The sequence below is a fragment of the Hyperoodon ampullatus genome (genome assembly GCF_949752795.1).
Source record: "Hyperoodon ampullatus genome assembly, chromosome: 12".
Classification (NCBI taxonomy): Eukaryota; Metazoa; Chordata; class Mammalia; order Artiodactyla; family Ziphiidae; genus Hyperoodon; species Hyperoodon ampullatus.
The window spans coordinates 52,291,153-52,307,455 of NC_136925.1; the positions used below are offsets into that span (position 1 = coordinate 52,291,153).

Sequence of the window (16,303 nt, forward strand, 5' to 3'; positions counted from 1 at the left end):
TATGGAAAAATCTAATCAAGGCAATATGGTACTGGCACAAAAGCAGAACTATAGATCAATGGAACAAGATAGAAAGCCCAGAGATAAGCTCATGCACATCTGGTCAACTAATCTATGGAAAAGGAGGCAAGGATATACAATGGAGAAAAGACAGTCTCTTCAATAAGTGGTGCTGGGAAAACTGGACAGCTACACATAAAAGAATGAACTTAGAACACTCCCTAACACCATACACAAAAATAAACTCAAAATGGATTAGAGACCTAAATATAAGACTGAGCACTATAAAACTCTTAGAGGAAAACTTAGGAAGAACATTCTTTGACATAAATCACAACAAGATATTTTTTGATCCACCTCCAAGAGTAATGGAAATTAAAACAAAAATAAACAAATGGCACCTAATGTAACTTAAAAGCTTTTGCACAGCAAAGGAAACCATAAACAAGACCAAAAGACAACCCTCAGAATGGGATAAAATATTTGCAAATGAATCATTGGACAAAGGATTAATCTCCAAAATATATAAACTGCTCTTGCAGCTCAATAATAATAATAATAATAATAAAAGCCCAATCCAAAAATGTGCAGAAGACCTAAATAGACATCTCTCCAAAGAGGACATACAGATGGCCAAGTAGCACATGAAAAGCTGCTCAACATCACTAATTTTTAGAGAAATGCAAATCAAAGCTACAGTGAGGTATCAGCTCACACCAGTTAGAATGGGCATCATCAGAAAATCTACAAGCAACAAATGCTGGAGAGGGTGTGGAGAAAAGGGAACCCTCTTGCCCTGTTTGTGGGAATGTAAATTGATAGAGACATTATGGAGAACAGTATGGAAGTTCCTTAAGGAACTAAAAATAGAATTACCATATGATCCATCAATCCCACTACTGGGCATATACACGGAGAAAACCATCATTCAAAAAGACACATGTGCCCCAATGTTCATTGCAGCACTGTTTACAGTAGCCAGGTCATGGAAGCAACCTAAATGCCCATTGACAGATGAATGGATGAGGAAGATATGGCACATATGTACAATGGAATATTGCTCAGCCATAAAAAGTAATGAAATTGAATCATTTGTAGAGACATGGATGCTTGTAGCGACTGTCATACAGAGTGAAGTAAATCAGAAAGAGAAAAACAAATATCATATATTAACAAATACATGTGGAACCTAGATAATGGTACAGATGAACCAATTTGCAGAGCAGAAATTGAGACACAGAAGTAGAGAAAAAACGTATGGACAGCAAGGGGAGAAAGCAGGTGGGTGTGGTGGTGGTGGTGTGATGAATTGGGCGATTGGGATTGACATGTATACACTGATGTGTATAAAATGGATGACTAATAAGAAAATAAATAAATAAACATTAAAATTTTTATGTAAAATTAGCAAAATAGACAAGCATGAAAGAGACTTATTCCCTAAGACATTTTATGTGAAAATGCCACACACACAAACAACCAGCAGTAATGTTTTTCAAGGCTATATGCATCTATTTGTATGTCAGGTGTTTCAAAGGGCATAAAATAAGTATATTAGAGTCCAGTGGGTGATAGGGGAATAACATTGAGAACATGGGTTGTTGGAGGCAAATAAGAAAATAAACAAAACAAAACAAAAAAAGGAACTCTACATTGACCAATGATGATATAATGTTATGAGGTGACAAGTATGATCAAAGATTCTCCATACTATTCTACAATAAATAAGGTAAAAAAGTAGCATATATCCTGTACCCAGCCTAGGCCTCCAGCAGAATCTGTGAAAGCTTTTTCTTTTTGGACTAGATGTAGCAAGAGTTCAAAAGCAAGGACACAGCACAGGCCATGCACATACGCCTACATTCCTGTTGGACCACTTACCCCTTCTGAGACTACAAGAAAATCACGTAGATACACTACATCTTAGATTTCTTAGTCTGAGAAATAAGACAATCATATTTACTTCTCTGGGTTTTGTGCAGATTCAATGAGGCGATATATGACCAAGGAATAGTATGAAAGTCTGGCATGTAGTAAGTGTTTTAACAAATAGTACTCAGCCATAAAAAAGAATGAAATACTGCCGTTTGAAATGAATACGAATTGAATGAAATACTGTCCAGCAACATGGATGGACTTAGAGATTATCATACTAAGTGAAGTAAGCCAGACAGAGAAAGACAAATATTATATGATGTCACTTACATGTGGAATCTAAAAAAAAAAAAAAGATACAGATGAACTTATTTACAAAACAGAAAGAGACTCACAGACATAGAAAAAAACTTATGGTTATCAAAGGGGAGGGAATAAATTAGGAGTTTGGGATTAATATAGACACACTACTATATATAAAATAGATCATCAACAAGGACCTATTGTATAGCCAGGGAATTATTCTCATTATTTTGTAATAACCTATAAGGGAAAAGAATCTGAAAAAGAATATATATGTATGTGTTTATGTGTTGTGTGTGTGTGCGTGTGCATGTGTGTGTATAACTGAATCACCGTGCTGTATACCTGAAACTAGCACATTGTAAATCAACTATACTTTAATTTTTAAAAATTCAATTAAATTAGAAAACATTCTCTTTCCTCTAACTCCACAACCTCCTAGTGATTTCATAGTTAATATACATCCTGTTGGAAGGAATTCTTAGGAAAGACTGTACCTACTCTGTAAATTGTTAATTCCCTTTATGCTTATTGAAATCTTCCATTCTTCAGCCCTAGCTCTAAACAGTAAAACCTGTGATAAAGCTACTTAGGATGACTAAGGAGCCCATCAAAAAGAGGAGGTAAAAGCAGAAATACTATAAGTGAAGAATTGAACATTAGCTTGTTCAGTCTACATAACCTCATAAGTAATGTTTGATGAAACCATTAGTTTTGTCATTAAAAAAGGCTGATAAATGTTGATGCAACTTCATTTTAGCCTTTCAGACTTAGTGAGTATATTATTATCTATATATTTTTTATAATTAACCATGGTACTTGCTCTTTTCTTCCATAATTGGAGCATTTATTGAGGGATTTCCCACTGTTTGACTGATGCGCTTCATCCTCTATACTTATTCCCTGCTGTGTCCCCACAGTTATGATGCTCAAAATTTATAGAGTTTAAATTCTTCTTACTGCTGTTTTACATTTCTACTTACTATTTATTCATAGGATAAGGATAAGAGAGTTCTGTGTTAGAGGGAGCTTTTATATAGACAATTAGCAATGCTGAGAACAACCACTTATCTTTTGGTAATGTTGATGAATTCCAACAAGGCATATGTAATACTGTTTAACATCACAAATGGGCCTCCTTTATGAGTGTTGACTGCATGATAACAATTGAAGGAATGTTTCATCAGGAGACAGTTCAAAGTTTATGAGGCTTGGGTTATGTGCATATTCCATGACAGTCTGTTTGTTAATCAATCAGAATATTGAATTCCACTCTTGGGACTCTGATGGGTATTTTGGATTTAGAATATGTAGAGTAGAACAGACCTGGACCTAGATCCTCTCTCTTTTGGGTTTTTTTATTCACTGCCAAGACTAAGTGAAACTTAAGATTTGTTTAGGCTGGACTATTACTGTTACAATGTAACATGGTACCTGGTGTGTCTTAGGAAATAGAGGTGTCATGCAAACGGTTGTCATGAGTTTATTTTGTCCTTCAATGCCTGATGAGAAAATGTGCTGTCAGTTAAAGAACAGCAGTGGGAATAATGGTCATTCAAGAAGTCTTCAAACCTAGGCTACAGCTATTTAATTTAAAAGGAAACCGTCTGTTTGAAGAGTTAGTGTGTCCTTCCGACAAGAAATATCATTAAAGCAGAGTGATAAAGCATAGTTAGTGACTTGGTGGTTTTAAAATCATTTTCCCTTAAAAGCTAATTGAAAAACAATTGTTGAATCTTCGTGCTTAACATCAGGTCCTATTACAATGTTTTACTAGAAACAGACAGTTTGTTATCATTCCACCTGAGGGCAAGCAGGAAAAATAAAGCTGAGTTTAATTCACACCATTCCCTTTTGCTTAGATCTGATGAGAGGCTTGTCAGCTATTCAGGTTTCATTTGTCAATATAAAGTGGCATTTCTGGACTACTGACCAATCTCAGGGTGTTGTTTGGTTGGTCAGTGAGTTGGTTGGTTGATTGGTATTGCTTTTTTCCCCCCACTGTTTACATATGACTTAATTGTAAACTTGTAAACACAGATGAATATGGAAGAATTTGAAATGCCTTAAGTTTCTTGTTTTTATAACAGTGATGCTTTATTTTTATTTTTTATTTATTTATTTTTTTGCGGTACGCGGGCCTCTCACTGTTGTGGCCTCTCCCGTTGCGGAGCACAGGCTCCGGATGCACAGGCTCAGCGGCCATGGCTCACGGGCCTAGCCGCTCCGCGGCATGTGGGATCTTCCCAGACCGGGGCACGAACCCATGTCCCCTGCATCGGCAGGCGGATTCTCAACCACTGCGCCACCAGGGAAGCCCTATTTTTATTTTTTAAAATAAAAAATTGTTTTAAGTTTCTTTCAGGGCCCTCTTTTTCCTGGTTACTATAGGTAACTGGATATGATTTTTTTAAAAGTCACATTTGATTTATAATCTAGTACTATTAAAGTTAGAAGGACCCTAGACATTAGTCAAAGTCTTACATTTTACAAATGAGGAATCAAATCAGACTCCCAGAGGAAGGAAATGACTTACCTGGGGCAATACAGCTGCCTAGTGGCAGGTCGACATCGAGAATCTGGTCTTTAGACTTGCCGAAGAATTCTTTTTCGTCTCCATCAACCCCCTTTGCTCTATTCCCAACTTATACAGTGACATTTGAGCAAATCCTAACAACAAACCCTTCGTGTGGACGTCATTTCCTGAACTTGCTGGTTGATGACTTCAAGTGTTTGACAGTGCATATGACAATATAATTTATCCTGTGACTGCACAGATGACATCCTGTGAATACTACTTGATGCCTCCATAAAATCATCTCTGAAAGGATTGTAGCTGTCTCTGGATCCACGGCTTCCATAGTCTTTCTTTGAAATATACCTAAGAATGTCTTTCTCACTGTTAAAGACAAATGCCAGATATGGTAACACAGTTACAATTGCTAATTATAATGTCAGTGTGATCCTTTATTTTCTCTCATCACTGTGCTTATCTATATATCCTGTTTTGCTATTCTAGGTTTGTGTGCTGGAGAGGCAAATATTTGACTTCCTTGGATATCAGTGGGCACCTATCCTGGCAAATTTTGTACATATTATTATCGTCATTCTTGGTTTATTTGGAACTATTCAATATAGACCTCGTTACATAACAGGAGTAAGTACTCTCCCTGCTTTTTATTATTGAAATAGAGAAAAATGTGCAAACTACACGTCTTGAAAATTTTTATGTATATCCTTTGCTTAAAGCACCATGTGTTTGTTTATATAGTTTCAGATTATATCTACAGTAATTTAAAATGTCAAGCTTAAAACACTTGGCAGTGAATGGAATCAGATTGTATTTTCATAAATTGTACTTTCAGCCAATATTCCCTTGTAATTACAAGCAGGACAGTGCCCCTATATGTATGAACTGTAAAGTCATGGTTTCTGATTTAACAGATTTTAATGGGACTTCTTCCCTTTTTAGATAATTATATTTTATAAATTGAATAAAGGTAGTTTAAAATCAATACAAATGAACATATAGTATTGATGGGAAAATGTTAATACATATTAGGGTTAATATTTGACATACTTGAAAGCCAGAATAGTCCGGAACATGGTCTCTGTGTTCTCCATAATTCTCTTTTTGGCTCAGAGGAAGTATTTTGCATTCCCACTTAAGTTAAACGTACTTAACATAAAAGTGAAATGTAACTGTGTTGCAGTTGCTATGGGAACCATAACAAGATCTTTTACCCTTGTATGTGCCTCACATCTCAGCTATAGCTCTTCATTAATGTAGATTTTTTTAGTGTCATCATTTTTTTCTATTTCTTCTGTTTTTGACAAAGCAAAAATCTATAGGCATTTATTTTAAATTATATAGCAAAAGTTTGGTAAAGGCATTTATATAAGACAGTGTTGCTAAAGATCTGCCTTATTCAATACAAACTAGCAGGCCTTCTCGGGTTTCACGAAATCCTCCTTAACACAAAAGATGCCCTCCTATGACCTGTTCTCTCTCTGTCATCTGGGACCCAGATAAAGCTCATTGGCACTGAAACAGTCAATGTGGTGGCAGCTGGGATCAAGATATCCACTGTCTGGCTAAGGCTGAGTCAGAAGCCCATAGTCTTCTCCTCTGGGAACATACCCAGAAATGAGTGTATGTCACCTCTAAGGGTGTGTTTCCCTGTAAATCTTGTAATACTTTTCACAAGATTACAAGTAGGATGTGTTCTGTTGCAGAGTGAAGTTTCTCAATGCATAAGATATGATAGTAGTGTTTACTTTCTTTTATAAATTGTAATTTGATCCAATATAAGGAAGGCGGTACAGTGCTTGGGAGTGGGTTTTCTGAAGTCATAATTCCAGGGTTGAAATCTTTCATCTACCAATTTCTGTGTGACGTTGGACAGCATAACCTGACCAATCCTTAGATTTTTTACATTAAAAATGAAAGCAATAGTTATAGTGACTCATATGCTTCAATTGATACATTATAAGCCATCATGTGAAAGATTCTCAATTTAACTTTCCTCTTTCATTAGACTTTGAGGCTTCTCCATGATTTTATTGTAATAAATAGTGTTGCTCTGAGTATCACCATATAAATATGTCATCTCTTTTTGTGATAAAGTTCCTGGAATGAAAATCTAGGTGTGGATCAAAATGTTTGAACAGTTTAAAAGGTTTTTTTTTTTTTTTTTTTTTTTTTTTTGAGGAGTAAGTGGGATATTCTATAAATGATCTCGGCACAATATTTGGTATTTAAAAAGTGCCCAGTAAATGTTAGCTATAATATTTTTATGCTTATTATCATTTGAAAATAATACTGAACTGTATATACTAGAAATAGCCTGATAGGCAATTTAAAATAGAGCATGGTGTTGTAAGCTATTGGTTGAACTCTTTCCGCCACTTTTATTTTAAGCTGCTACAACTCTTAAATTTTTGTGTGTGATATTTCTGTGTACCAAATTATAATTCCATCCCAAAACCACTAGGTGGCATTCTGGGGGAGGGCTCCGAGGAGCTCTGGTTCTTTATGTCTCAGTGCAGAAAGAATTCAGTGAGAGGCAAATTGATAGATAAGAAGTGATTTATTAGAATGGGAGACTTGTGAAGCTGACAAGCAAGCAGGCGAGAGGGTGCCATGCCACGAACTTAGTGGGCTACAGTTTTATAATCAAAGGAAAAGTGGGGAGGGAGAGAAGACCACCTTCTTCCTCATTCTTGAGTAGATGGCAAGCTTCTATCATCAGCTCCTCCTCCATGTTGTGTGGGGGAGTTTTCTTGTCCCTACCTGGTCAAGCCAGGACTGTCAGTGGTGCAATGGAAATGAGCAAAAAAGGTGGTAACATATGCTAAAAATGGTAAATCATCTCGGGTTTTAGTATAATGTTACCTTTTCTTTATCTTTTTGATTTTAGTGTGTGCAGAGGAGTGTGTCCTAGGAATCATTAACCTACTGAGCTCACTGGGTGGGATGTGGGTCTCATGCCACCACTGTTTATTGTTTAGGGGCATGTCTCATGCTTCTATTGCACGGTTTTGTTGCTAAGCAAGCCTCCATGGTTTTGTGGTTAAGCAAACATGTTTTCTTGAATGATCATTAACTTATGGGGGTCTCCCATACTTTTTTTCTCTACTGTTCTCTACTTATAATCCCCTAGTGGGATTAACTGTTTAATCACCTACTTTGTCCCTTTATTCTGTCCCTGTCAATCCTCTTAAATAAAATACATACCCACTAGGGAGAGTGTCCTGTGTTTTCAAGACAGGACACTCTCTCTAGTGTTAGGATACTGTGGGACACATTTAAGATGTAGAACTTTTATATAATTGAGAGGATCTCTGAAATCTTTCTGAGGTCTTAACACTGTGTCTTAGCACTACATCTTTGATTTGATCTTGTCTTGCAGACAGAATCCTTAATCTGTTCTTTTTCTTGAAACAGTGTCTTAACTTGGAAAATCTTTTGCCAGCTGGAGATGCTGTAAATGTGAAACTTTTATTTTCCAACCCAGAAAGTCTTGAGTTAGCAATATATCCTCTAAATTCTACTTGAAAACTGAATTGTTCTTTCTTTAGCTCATCTCTCTTATAATACCATGTTATGTATGGCAAAAAGATTACAAATAACACTGTCAACTCTTTGCTTGGATATCCCTTTAGCCAGATCCACAAGTTTATAGGTATATTTTCTATCTTCAAAATTATTTCAGGCAATAGTTAAGTTTATTGTTCCAATAATAATTATTGTGACCCCTCTTTTCTCCAGTTCTCAAAAACAATTTCTTTACTGCTTTTCCTGTTTTCACTGATTCTTCTCACTGCCCTTCTGGTCTCCAGCTGCCACCTTGTCTCAAAATTAATGCTGTGTGTTTTAGGTTTGTGTTACAGTACCACTCAATTTCTGTTCTAGTTATCTATTTCTCTGTAATTTCTGTATAGCAAACCATTTCTGTATACCAAATTCATGGAATCTAGTGGCATGATGTCATGTTGAAGGTCAAAAGTTGATTCAGGAAAATAGAGAATTTGCCATAAAAATGGAGTCAAAAATTTTCAGTTTGCCTAAAGATGATAAAATAAATTTTTATTTTTTGGCTGTGTTGGGTCTTTGTTGCTGTACACGAGCTTTCTCTAGTTGCGGCGAGCAAGGGCTACTCTTCGTTGCAGTGCACAGGCTTCTCACTGTGGTGGCTTCTCTTGTTGTGGTTGTGGAGCATGGACTCTAGGCATGTGGGCTCAGTAGTTGTGGCACGTGGTCTCTAGAGCACAGGCTCAGTAGTTGCAGTGCACAGGTTTAGTTGCTCCATGGCATGTGGGATCTTCCTGGACCAGGGCTCGAACCCATGTCCCCTGCATTGGCAGGAGGATTCTTAACCACTACACCACCAGGGAAGTCTGATAAAAGGAATTTTAATTAAAAGAAACTTGAATGTAATCATAGATGACAGAAATTCTGGTCAGTGAAGGATCTGGGTTTAGCAGGAAGATGCATCATTGGAGACAAGCTGTAACTAACAACACTGTACTGCTGCAGTTAAGAAATTTCCATAGGCTCTCTGTACTCTGGAGACTTAAATATTAACAATGAAATTTCTTTTCCTCTCCCCTAAAAATGTAAGCCTTTATGATTTCTATATTTGCCATTTTATATTGAAATAGAAAACAATTTAGTATAAAAATAGAGATAAGCACTTCCATAATTTCACAAGTGAAACTTATTATTGATATTTTTGCACATTTCCTTCACATATGTGCAACTGAAATGTATCTGATTATGCTACATCTCGTGTATTAATTTTTTTATGTAATGTGACATCAATTTTGGAATTCATATGGCTATTTCATTGTTCATTTAACCTTTTACACTATTATTATATATTATACTATGAAACATAATATATGCTGTATCTTATGGTATATTATATATTATTATACATTATACTATTTTCATGTTTTTATGATACATATTTCCCTATAATCATCTCCATAAAAAAATACCCTCGTCTTCATTTCTGATTTCATTCCTTAGGAGAAATACCTAGATATAACTAAATAATATGAACAATTTTAAGTTTTTTTGTTATATAATGGATAATTACCAATCCAAAATCATTTTATTGAATTATCCTCCCACCAATGTACAGCAGAGTGTATTTCTCTGCACTCTTGCTGACCCTGAATATTATCTGTTCTCATATTTTTTAATCTATTAGGAGAAAAAGTGTCATTTTTTAAATTGCATTTCTTATTTTACTGAGTTGGGCTTTTTCATATATTCATTGACCATTTTTATTTCCTTTTTGAGGGACTGTCATTTTGTGTTTGCTCATTTTTTCCCATGGAGTCTTAGTGTTTATCATAACAATTTTTATATTTGGATCACATAGTAAAGGTATTTACCCTTTAAATACCAATTTCATTTTGATTTTTATTACTTTTCTCATTAAAATTAACCCCTTTCCCTTCATGATATCTTCTATTGATTTAAATTTCATTTTGAAAAGTGTAATGATGTCTTCATTATCCTTAGGGCTAATTTTGCTAAAACAAAAAGGCAGATGCCCTGAAATAGAGTCTAAGGAAAAAGTATCCCTTTCCACATTTGCTATTTGTAAAGAGTTTCAGTTTATTGATGGGAGATTTTATTCTGTTTAATTGAAAACCACCCCCCCTCAAAAAAAAGCATGTGGACATCCTCTGAAACACTGAGCACAGTAGCAACAAATAAAATTTAAATAACACTGGTAATGAAGTTTTATTCCTCTACTAGTCTTCTATTTCATAAGAGAAAAGAAGAAAAATTTTAAAATTTAAAACAGTTAATTAGGACAAGAACTCGTTAGTACCCTTTGAGGACCTCTGTCATTTCAAAGCATATAATATGTTGAAGTAAAATTAAATAGCTGCTTTCAATTCCAAGCAAAGGAAATCTGAAGCAAGACTCCATAGAAATCATCTGTACTGTATAATTCTCTATAGCATCGAGAGTCCCAAAGAAAAGGCCAGATTAATTCTGGTGGAATAATTCATACATAAATACATACAAATAGCTCCCATGAAAGAATTACCTTATGTCATAAATGGAATTGCCAAATGCATCTTCATTTGGGCTAAAGACACTGGCAAGCAGAGCATGATTTGAGATATCCACTGGTTATTAGTTAATGACTAAAAATGTTAATGAGTTGCACTGCTTTAAACTATCTAAAATAATCTGAGGAGTGTGTAGGTTCCTACCTGGTGAAGGCACAGCAATTTGTTTGGTGATATTGCCACAAGACATGTTGCCATAACTCGCAATTTTTTTCCCTCCCTCCATTCCTTCCTCCCTCTCTTCTTTCTTTCCTTTTTTCCTTCTCCTTCCTTCCTTCCCTCCCTCCCTTGCTTTGTTTCTCTCTATTTAACCAAGTTTTTTTTGAAAGAAAAAAGAATAATTTATAGAGCTTGGAACCACTGGCTTGGTCGATGAAACTCATCCCAAAACTAGAAATAAATTCAAAATAGCTAAAAATCCATTACTCAGATTTCATAAAAACAGAGAAGAGGACGGCATACCAAAATCACAGTAATATTTATAAGAATGATGTTTCTTTTTTTCTTACCACTTCAATTACTATCCACAGATTCTACTAGATACCTTCCTCTACAAATCCTACAGAACTCACATTAACTTTATAAAAGTTTTGTTCAAACTGGTATGACTAGGAAATAGCAGAGTCAGGATGTGGACCCATGCTCTTAACCAAACCCCTGCTCTTAACCACTGTACTGAACTGTCTTTTAGGTGCACAGCTCAGAGGGCCACAATTTATCTGACAAATGAAAACAGGTTTTGTTAAGTTATTGGCAAATCCAAAAGCCATAATGGCATTTGCAGTTTGAAGATCATTTAGATTTTAAATTGTGCTCTGCCATCTTTATATCAAGAATTATGTTCTTAGCTCTGTATTTAGTGAGGAAATGACCTTATTTCTCAAGAATTAAGAACACAAAACCTTTAGCGATGGATATTTTTGCAGAAGAACAATATCATAGGGAATTCTTAAGTTCCAGAAATAGTGAATAAGAATGGTATTTAAAAAAATTTTTCTTATGGCAATCAGCATTTTAATAATGGTAATTCATATGTATGCATATGTACATATGCATATATAGCATAATTTACATCTAATATATATTAAATTATATATTATATATAATTATATATATAATATATAATTATATATAATTATGTATAATATATATATAAATTAAGAACAAAAGTATCTCTTTCCACATTTATTTGAAAAGAGCTTCAAATAACTGATAGGAGAGTTTGTTTCTATGTAACTGAAAAAACACCCATATTATATACCAAAAATATGTATGTATGTATATTATTGTACCTGTTGCAGAGTTTTTCCATGAAAAACTACAATAGCTAATCCAAAATTAAATGAGCGGGAAAAATTGGGATTGGTTTCTTGTTTTGTTACCGAAAAATCAAGAGATTAAAATAACGTGGTTAAAGCTAATTTCAGGAGGCAGGGCTGTGATGGTTAGAAAGAAAAGCCAATGTTCATGAATCTTCATTCCTTGGGTTTTAAAAATAATGAACTGTTAGACTGTCTTTAGACCCCTACTCATTCTTCCACAATAATGAAGAATTGAATACTACTTTTAGTTTGCATATTAAAATTTTATATGGATGATTTCAGATTGTGGCTGAGCACTAAACTTTTGTTCCTCAATTTGGGCCACGCTTTTTTGGTTTTTTGTTTGTTTTTTTCTACAATTATTTTTTTTAAGTATTAATATGTGCTTGTCAATGAGTATTGCTTTGTGAATTGACACACATCCTTCTCTCCATGGAGGGAGGACACAGCATAGAGACAGTAATGAGACAGCTTCAGACAAATCATCACCTGTATTGACTTCCTTGATTTTGCTTTTCCTTGAGCCAGTATACTAAAAGGAAAGGATCCCCATGTCATCCTGGGCAGGTCTTGAGGGCCACAAGGTGCCTGGAGCACCAGAAAACAAAGCTAAGACCTATTTTGTAAAAACATTCTGTTACGGCGATTTGGGAAAGGTATAGACTCTTCAGAGGGTCTGTAAAAGCATGTAGTCACAAACTTAATTTGTGTGACAAAAAAAAAAGACTCTACATTTTTGGAATTTACTATGTACTGATAATCAACCATGATTTTCATTTTAAGTGTTCAGGGAGCTAAGGTCCCCATGGAGACTATAACCAACAGCAATAAATGAGGAGTAGGTTCTGGGCCCTATTTCCAGGTCATATGCTTCTTTCACTCTAGTAACGTTACCTCCCTAAAAATTTGTATACTCTTTTCAGTCATGTTTAGGAAATTATTAATCTATGTTTACGCAGTTGTTTTGAGTCTTTTATTCACTTTTTGCAGGAAAAAAACTACCCAAAAGAAAATGTATTGCAGCTAAAGCATTAAAAATGCACACTTTCTGTTCAGGACAGAAAATCAATGTAGATTAGAGATGAAAAGACTTGAGATAGTAGTAAATTAACATTGCTTCTAATGACTTAGAGTAACCGTGAAACTAAGTCTTTTCCCATAAGCCTGGAAGGGGAAAAAAAAATCATTACAAGTTTTATGGATTTAGCCTGTAGTCCTAAAATAAACGTAATAATGCAACATGGTGAATGCAATTTATTCTCAAAAGAATGTGTTCCCTTAGGGAATTGTGGGCCATTTCTTCTACAAGAAGATAACTTTGTGCTCACATTCTGATGTTAGACTGTGACTAAAGATTTATAGAATGTGGCAAATATAAGTAATTACATTTTAACAATCTAAGTTCCTATTTGTAAGTCATCTAATAATTTTTGGAAAAAAATTTTGAGAGGAGACGTGAGATATATACATATATATATATACACACACACACAGACATATGTGTGTATTATTTCTTTCCTAAAATAAAAAAAATCAAATTAATTTATGCAGAATTTTAAAAATCAAAATGTAAAATTAGACTTAAAATAAAAGTCTTATTCCTTACCCTTCTCCAGCTGTTCCTAGTCTCTTTATAGTTCTTCTGTGGTCTATATATAGACATCTCAGAGGGTCTGTAAAAGCAAAATCATTTTACTCGAGTTTATTTTTGGATCACACTTTGTTTTGACAGCCTCTACCCCCCAAATCCCCCTCCCCCCATCCACTAGAGTTTGCCTTTCTTTTATTCTTGAAAGTAAGAAAAAGGCTTTTTTAAGAAGTGTATCCTAAGTATATTTCCAATTCTTATTCTATTTGTATTTTGGAAACCCACTGCTTTCCTGTTTGAATTTAGACCATTTTCTTTAGATTTGACCATGATTTTAAATGTGGCTTTTTGTTTTTAAGCTAGGCTCTTCTTTCCTGGAGACTTCCCTCTCAGTACCTTATCCTCTCCTGTCTAAATTGGTGACTCTCCAGGCCTATTACACATCCATCTTCCCTACTCTGCACCCCCCTGAGTTAGATTGAAGCTTTCTTAGATCCTACGCATTTTCTTTATGATACTCTTCACCCAAATTCCTGAAAAAACATGTTCACGAGGTAAGCTTTCTGAGTTTATTCTATCTTTACACTTGAGTAATAGGTTTACTAGAGGACAAATCCAAGGGTGAGAATTAATTTTCCTTCAAGCACTGAAGTAATTGTTCAGTTGTATTCTAGGAAGCACTGTTACTCATGGGAAGTCTGATATTGATCTGTTCTTCATTCGTAGATAATTTTGAAAAATTCTTGAAATACTAATTTCATACGTGTTGTCTTACCATTTCCAAATGAGGTGTCTAAGTGTGGACCTAACTGAAAATTTTGTAGCCCCTTTTGATTTGAAAGCACAAATACCTTCAACTCTGGACTTTGTATGTATCTATCATTTTGATGATTTTCTATGCTTTTGAACATTTGACTTTGTTATCCCCAGATAATTTCATTTAATAGTTATTATGTATTATAACTGTTTATTTACTTATTAAAAAACCTCACTTTTTCTCTAGGGAATTAAATGGTTGTCTGGTTCTAAAGGTGGTGGAGGAACTATCTCTGCTTTCCAGCCCACTTTTACACTCCCCTTTGTTCACATGTTCCTTTCTCCAGTCTCAGATTATAAAGAATTCTGCCTAGTAGTTTAGCTTCCTTTGTATCTACTGCTCCTCCATACACATTTTGGACTGCCAGTTGCTCCACTCTGCTTATTAGTCAGCACTTAAATGTCTGGTCTTCCTCTTCCAGCAATTGGCAGAAATAGCTCTGCTGCTGATGTTTTATTGCTAATAATTTTAGCAATACTGTACAGGCTGCATGCTCAGTTTGCCGTTTTGAATCGAAAGTGGAACAATAACTATTAACGTGCATTAAACATATGTTACTTTGGAATCATTTCCTATTTTCAGTGAGATCTGAGCAGGCGGCTTTGTTATACAAAGGTGTGGAAATCCAATGACTGTTAGAATCTCTTCACCCTTTAAAAAGCCATTAATTGATTGTCTATTATATGGTAAGCACTATGCTATGCAAAAGGCATACCATAAAAACAAAGCCTCCAGATGTTTACATTTTAGTAGAGGGGGAAAGAAACATGTAACCATGTAAACACAATGCTTTTCATAAATACTATGAAAGAAGTATGTAAAGGATATCACAAGATCCCCAGAACAGGTTGGGTAAGACAACCTGGGGGCTGGAAAGGTTCAGGAGATGCTTCATAGACGAAATGACACATGAACTAAGACTTAAAGTATGAGTAATATATCATGGAAAAGACAGGAAGAGGGGAGAAGTTCAGGCAAAGATAACAGAAGTGAAAACATGGAGGTGTTTAAATATATAATTGTATTTTTATTGATTTATATCAGGTAAACATGGCTGCTACGCAGAGGCTGGACTGATTAAAAGTAAGGCTAAATATGTAGATAGGGGCCAGGTTGTGAAGAAAATACTTGACCGTGCTAAATTGTTTATATAAGACATTCTGTAGACAATTAAAGGGTTTTATATAGGTAGTGGTCCTAAATGGCTAGCACCATGGTGGGAAGAAGAAATGAAAAGACAGATATGTTTGTAGATGTTTTCAAGAAGAGGCTGGGAAATGGTGGAGTCATTTGACAAGACAATGATTAAAGCAAGATGAATAATTTGGGGGAAAATTTTAAGAATTCAGTTCTAAACTTTCATTGTCTTATTAGTTACATGGGTGTGACCAGATAGGGATATGTCTCAGACCCTTTGTAAACTGTTCCCTAATAACTTGATACCACTTTTAGATAAAAATAGTAAATATTATCTAATATGTAGATGACATGATTTTATCATCCTAAACTAAGTGTGCCTTTACTGAGTGCCTTTATTAGACACCTGGTATGTTTAGAATTAGTACCAAAAATGTAGTAACAGTCCTATTTTTCTAAAATCTCAGTCAGCATTTGGGGGAGAAACCTCCAAATATTTCACAAGCCTATATATAGTTACCTTATGCATAGAGTAATGTCATATAATTACTTATGTGTACATTTTATAACCAGTTTATTTTACAAGGTCTACCAGCCAGTGCCTTGGCATCCTGGGGTGTTTTTTTGTTTGTTTATTTTTTGGTTTTTCTTTTTAATGACTAA

The 16,303-nt window shown here is 34.9% G+C and overlaps 1 protein-coding gene across 2 annotated transcripts in view; it reads left to right on the forward strand.

The window, feature by feature from the left end:
• The window catches only part of NKAIN2 (sodium/potassium transporting ATPase interacting 2), a gene marked incomplete at both ends in the record, with an annotated part of 975,603 nt that overhangs the window by 450,044 nt on the left and 509,256 nt on the right, over positions 1–16,303 (forward strand). For both annotated transcript variants that reach the window (XM_079716233.1, XM_079716234.1), the window contains one exon: positions 5,198–5,335. In XM_079716233.1, coding sequence (XP_079572359.1) covers positions 5,198–5,335 — 138 coding nt within the window. The remainder of the gene's footprint in view (positions 1–5,197; positions 5,336–16,303) is intronic.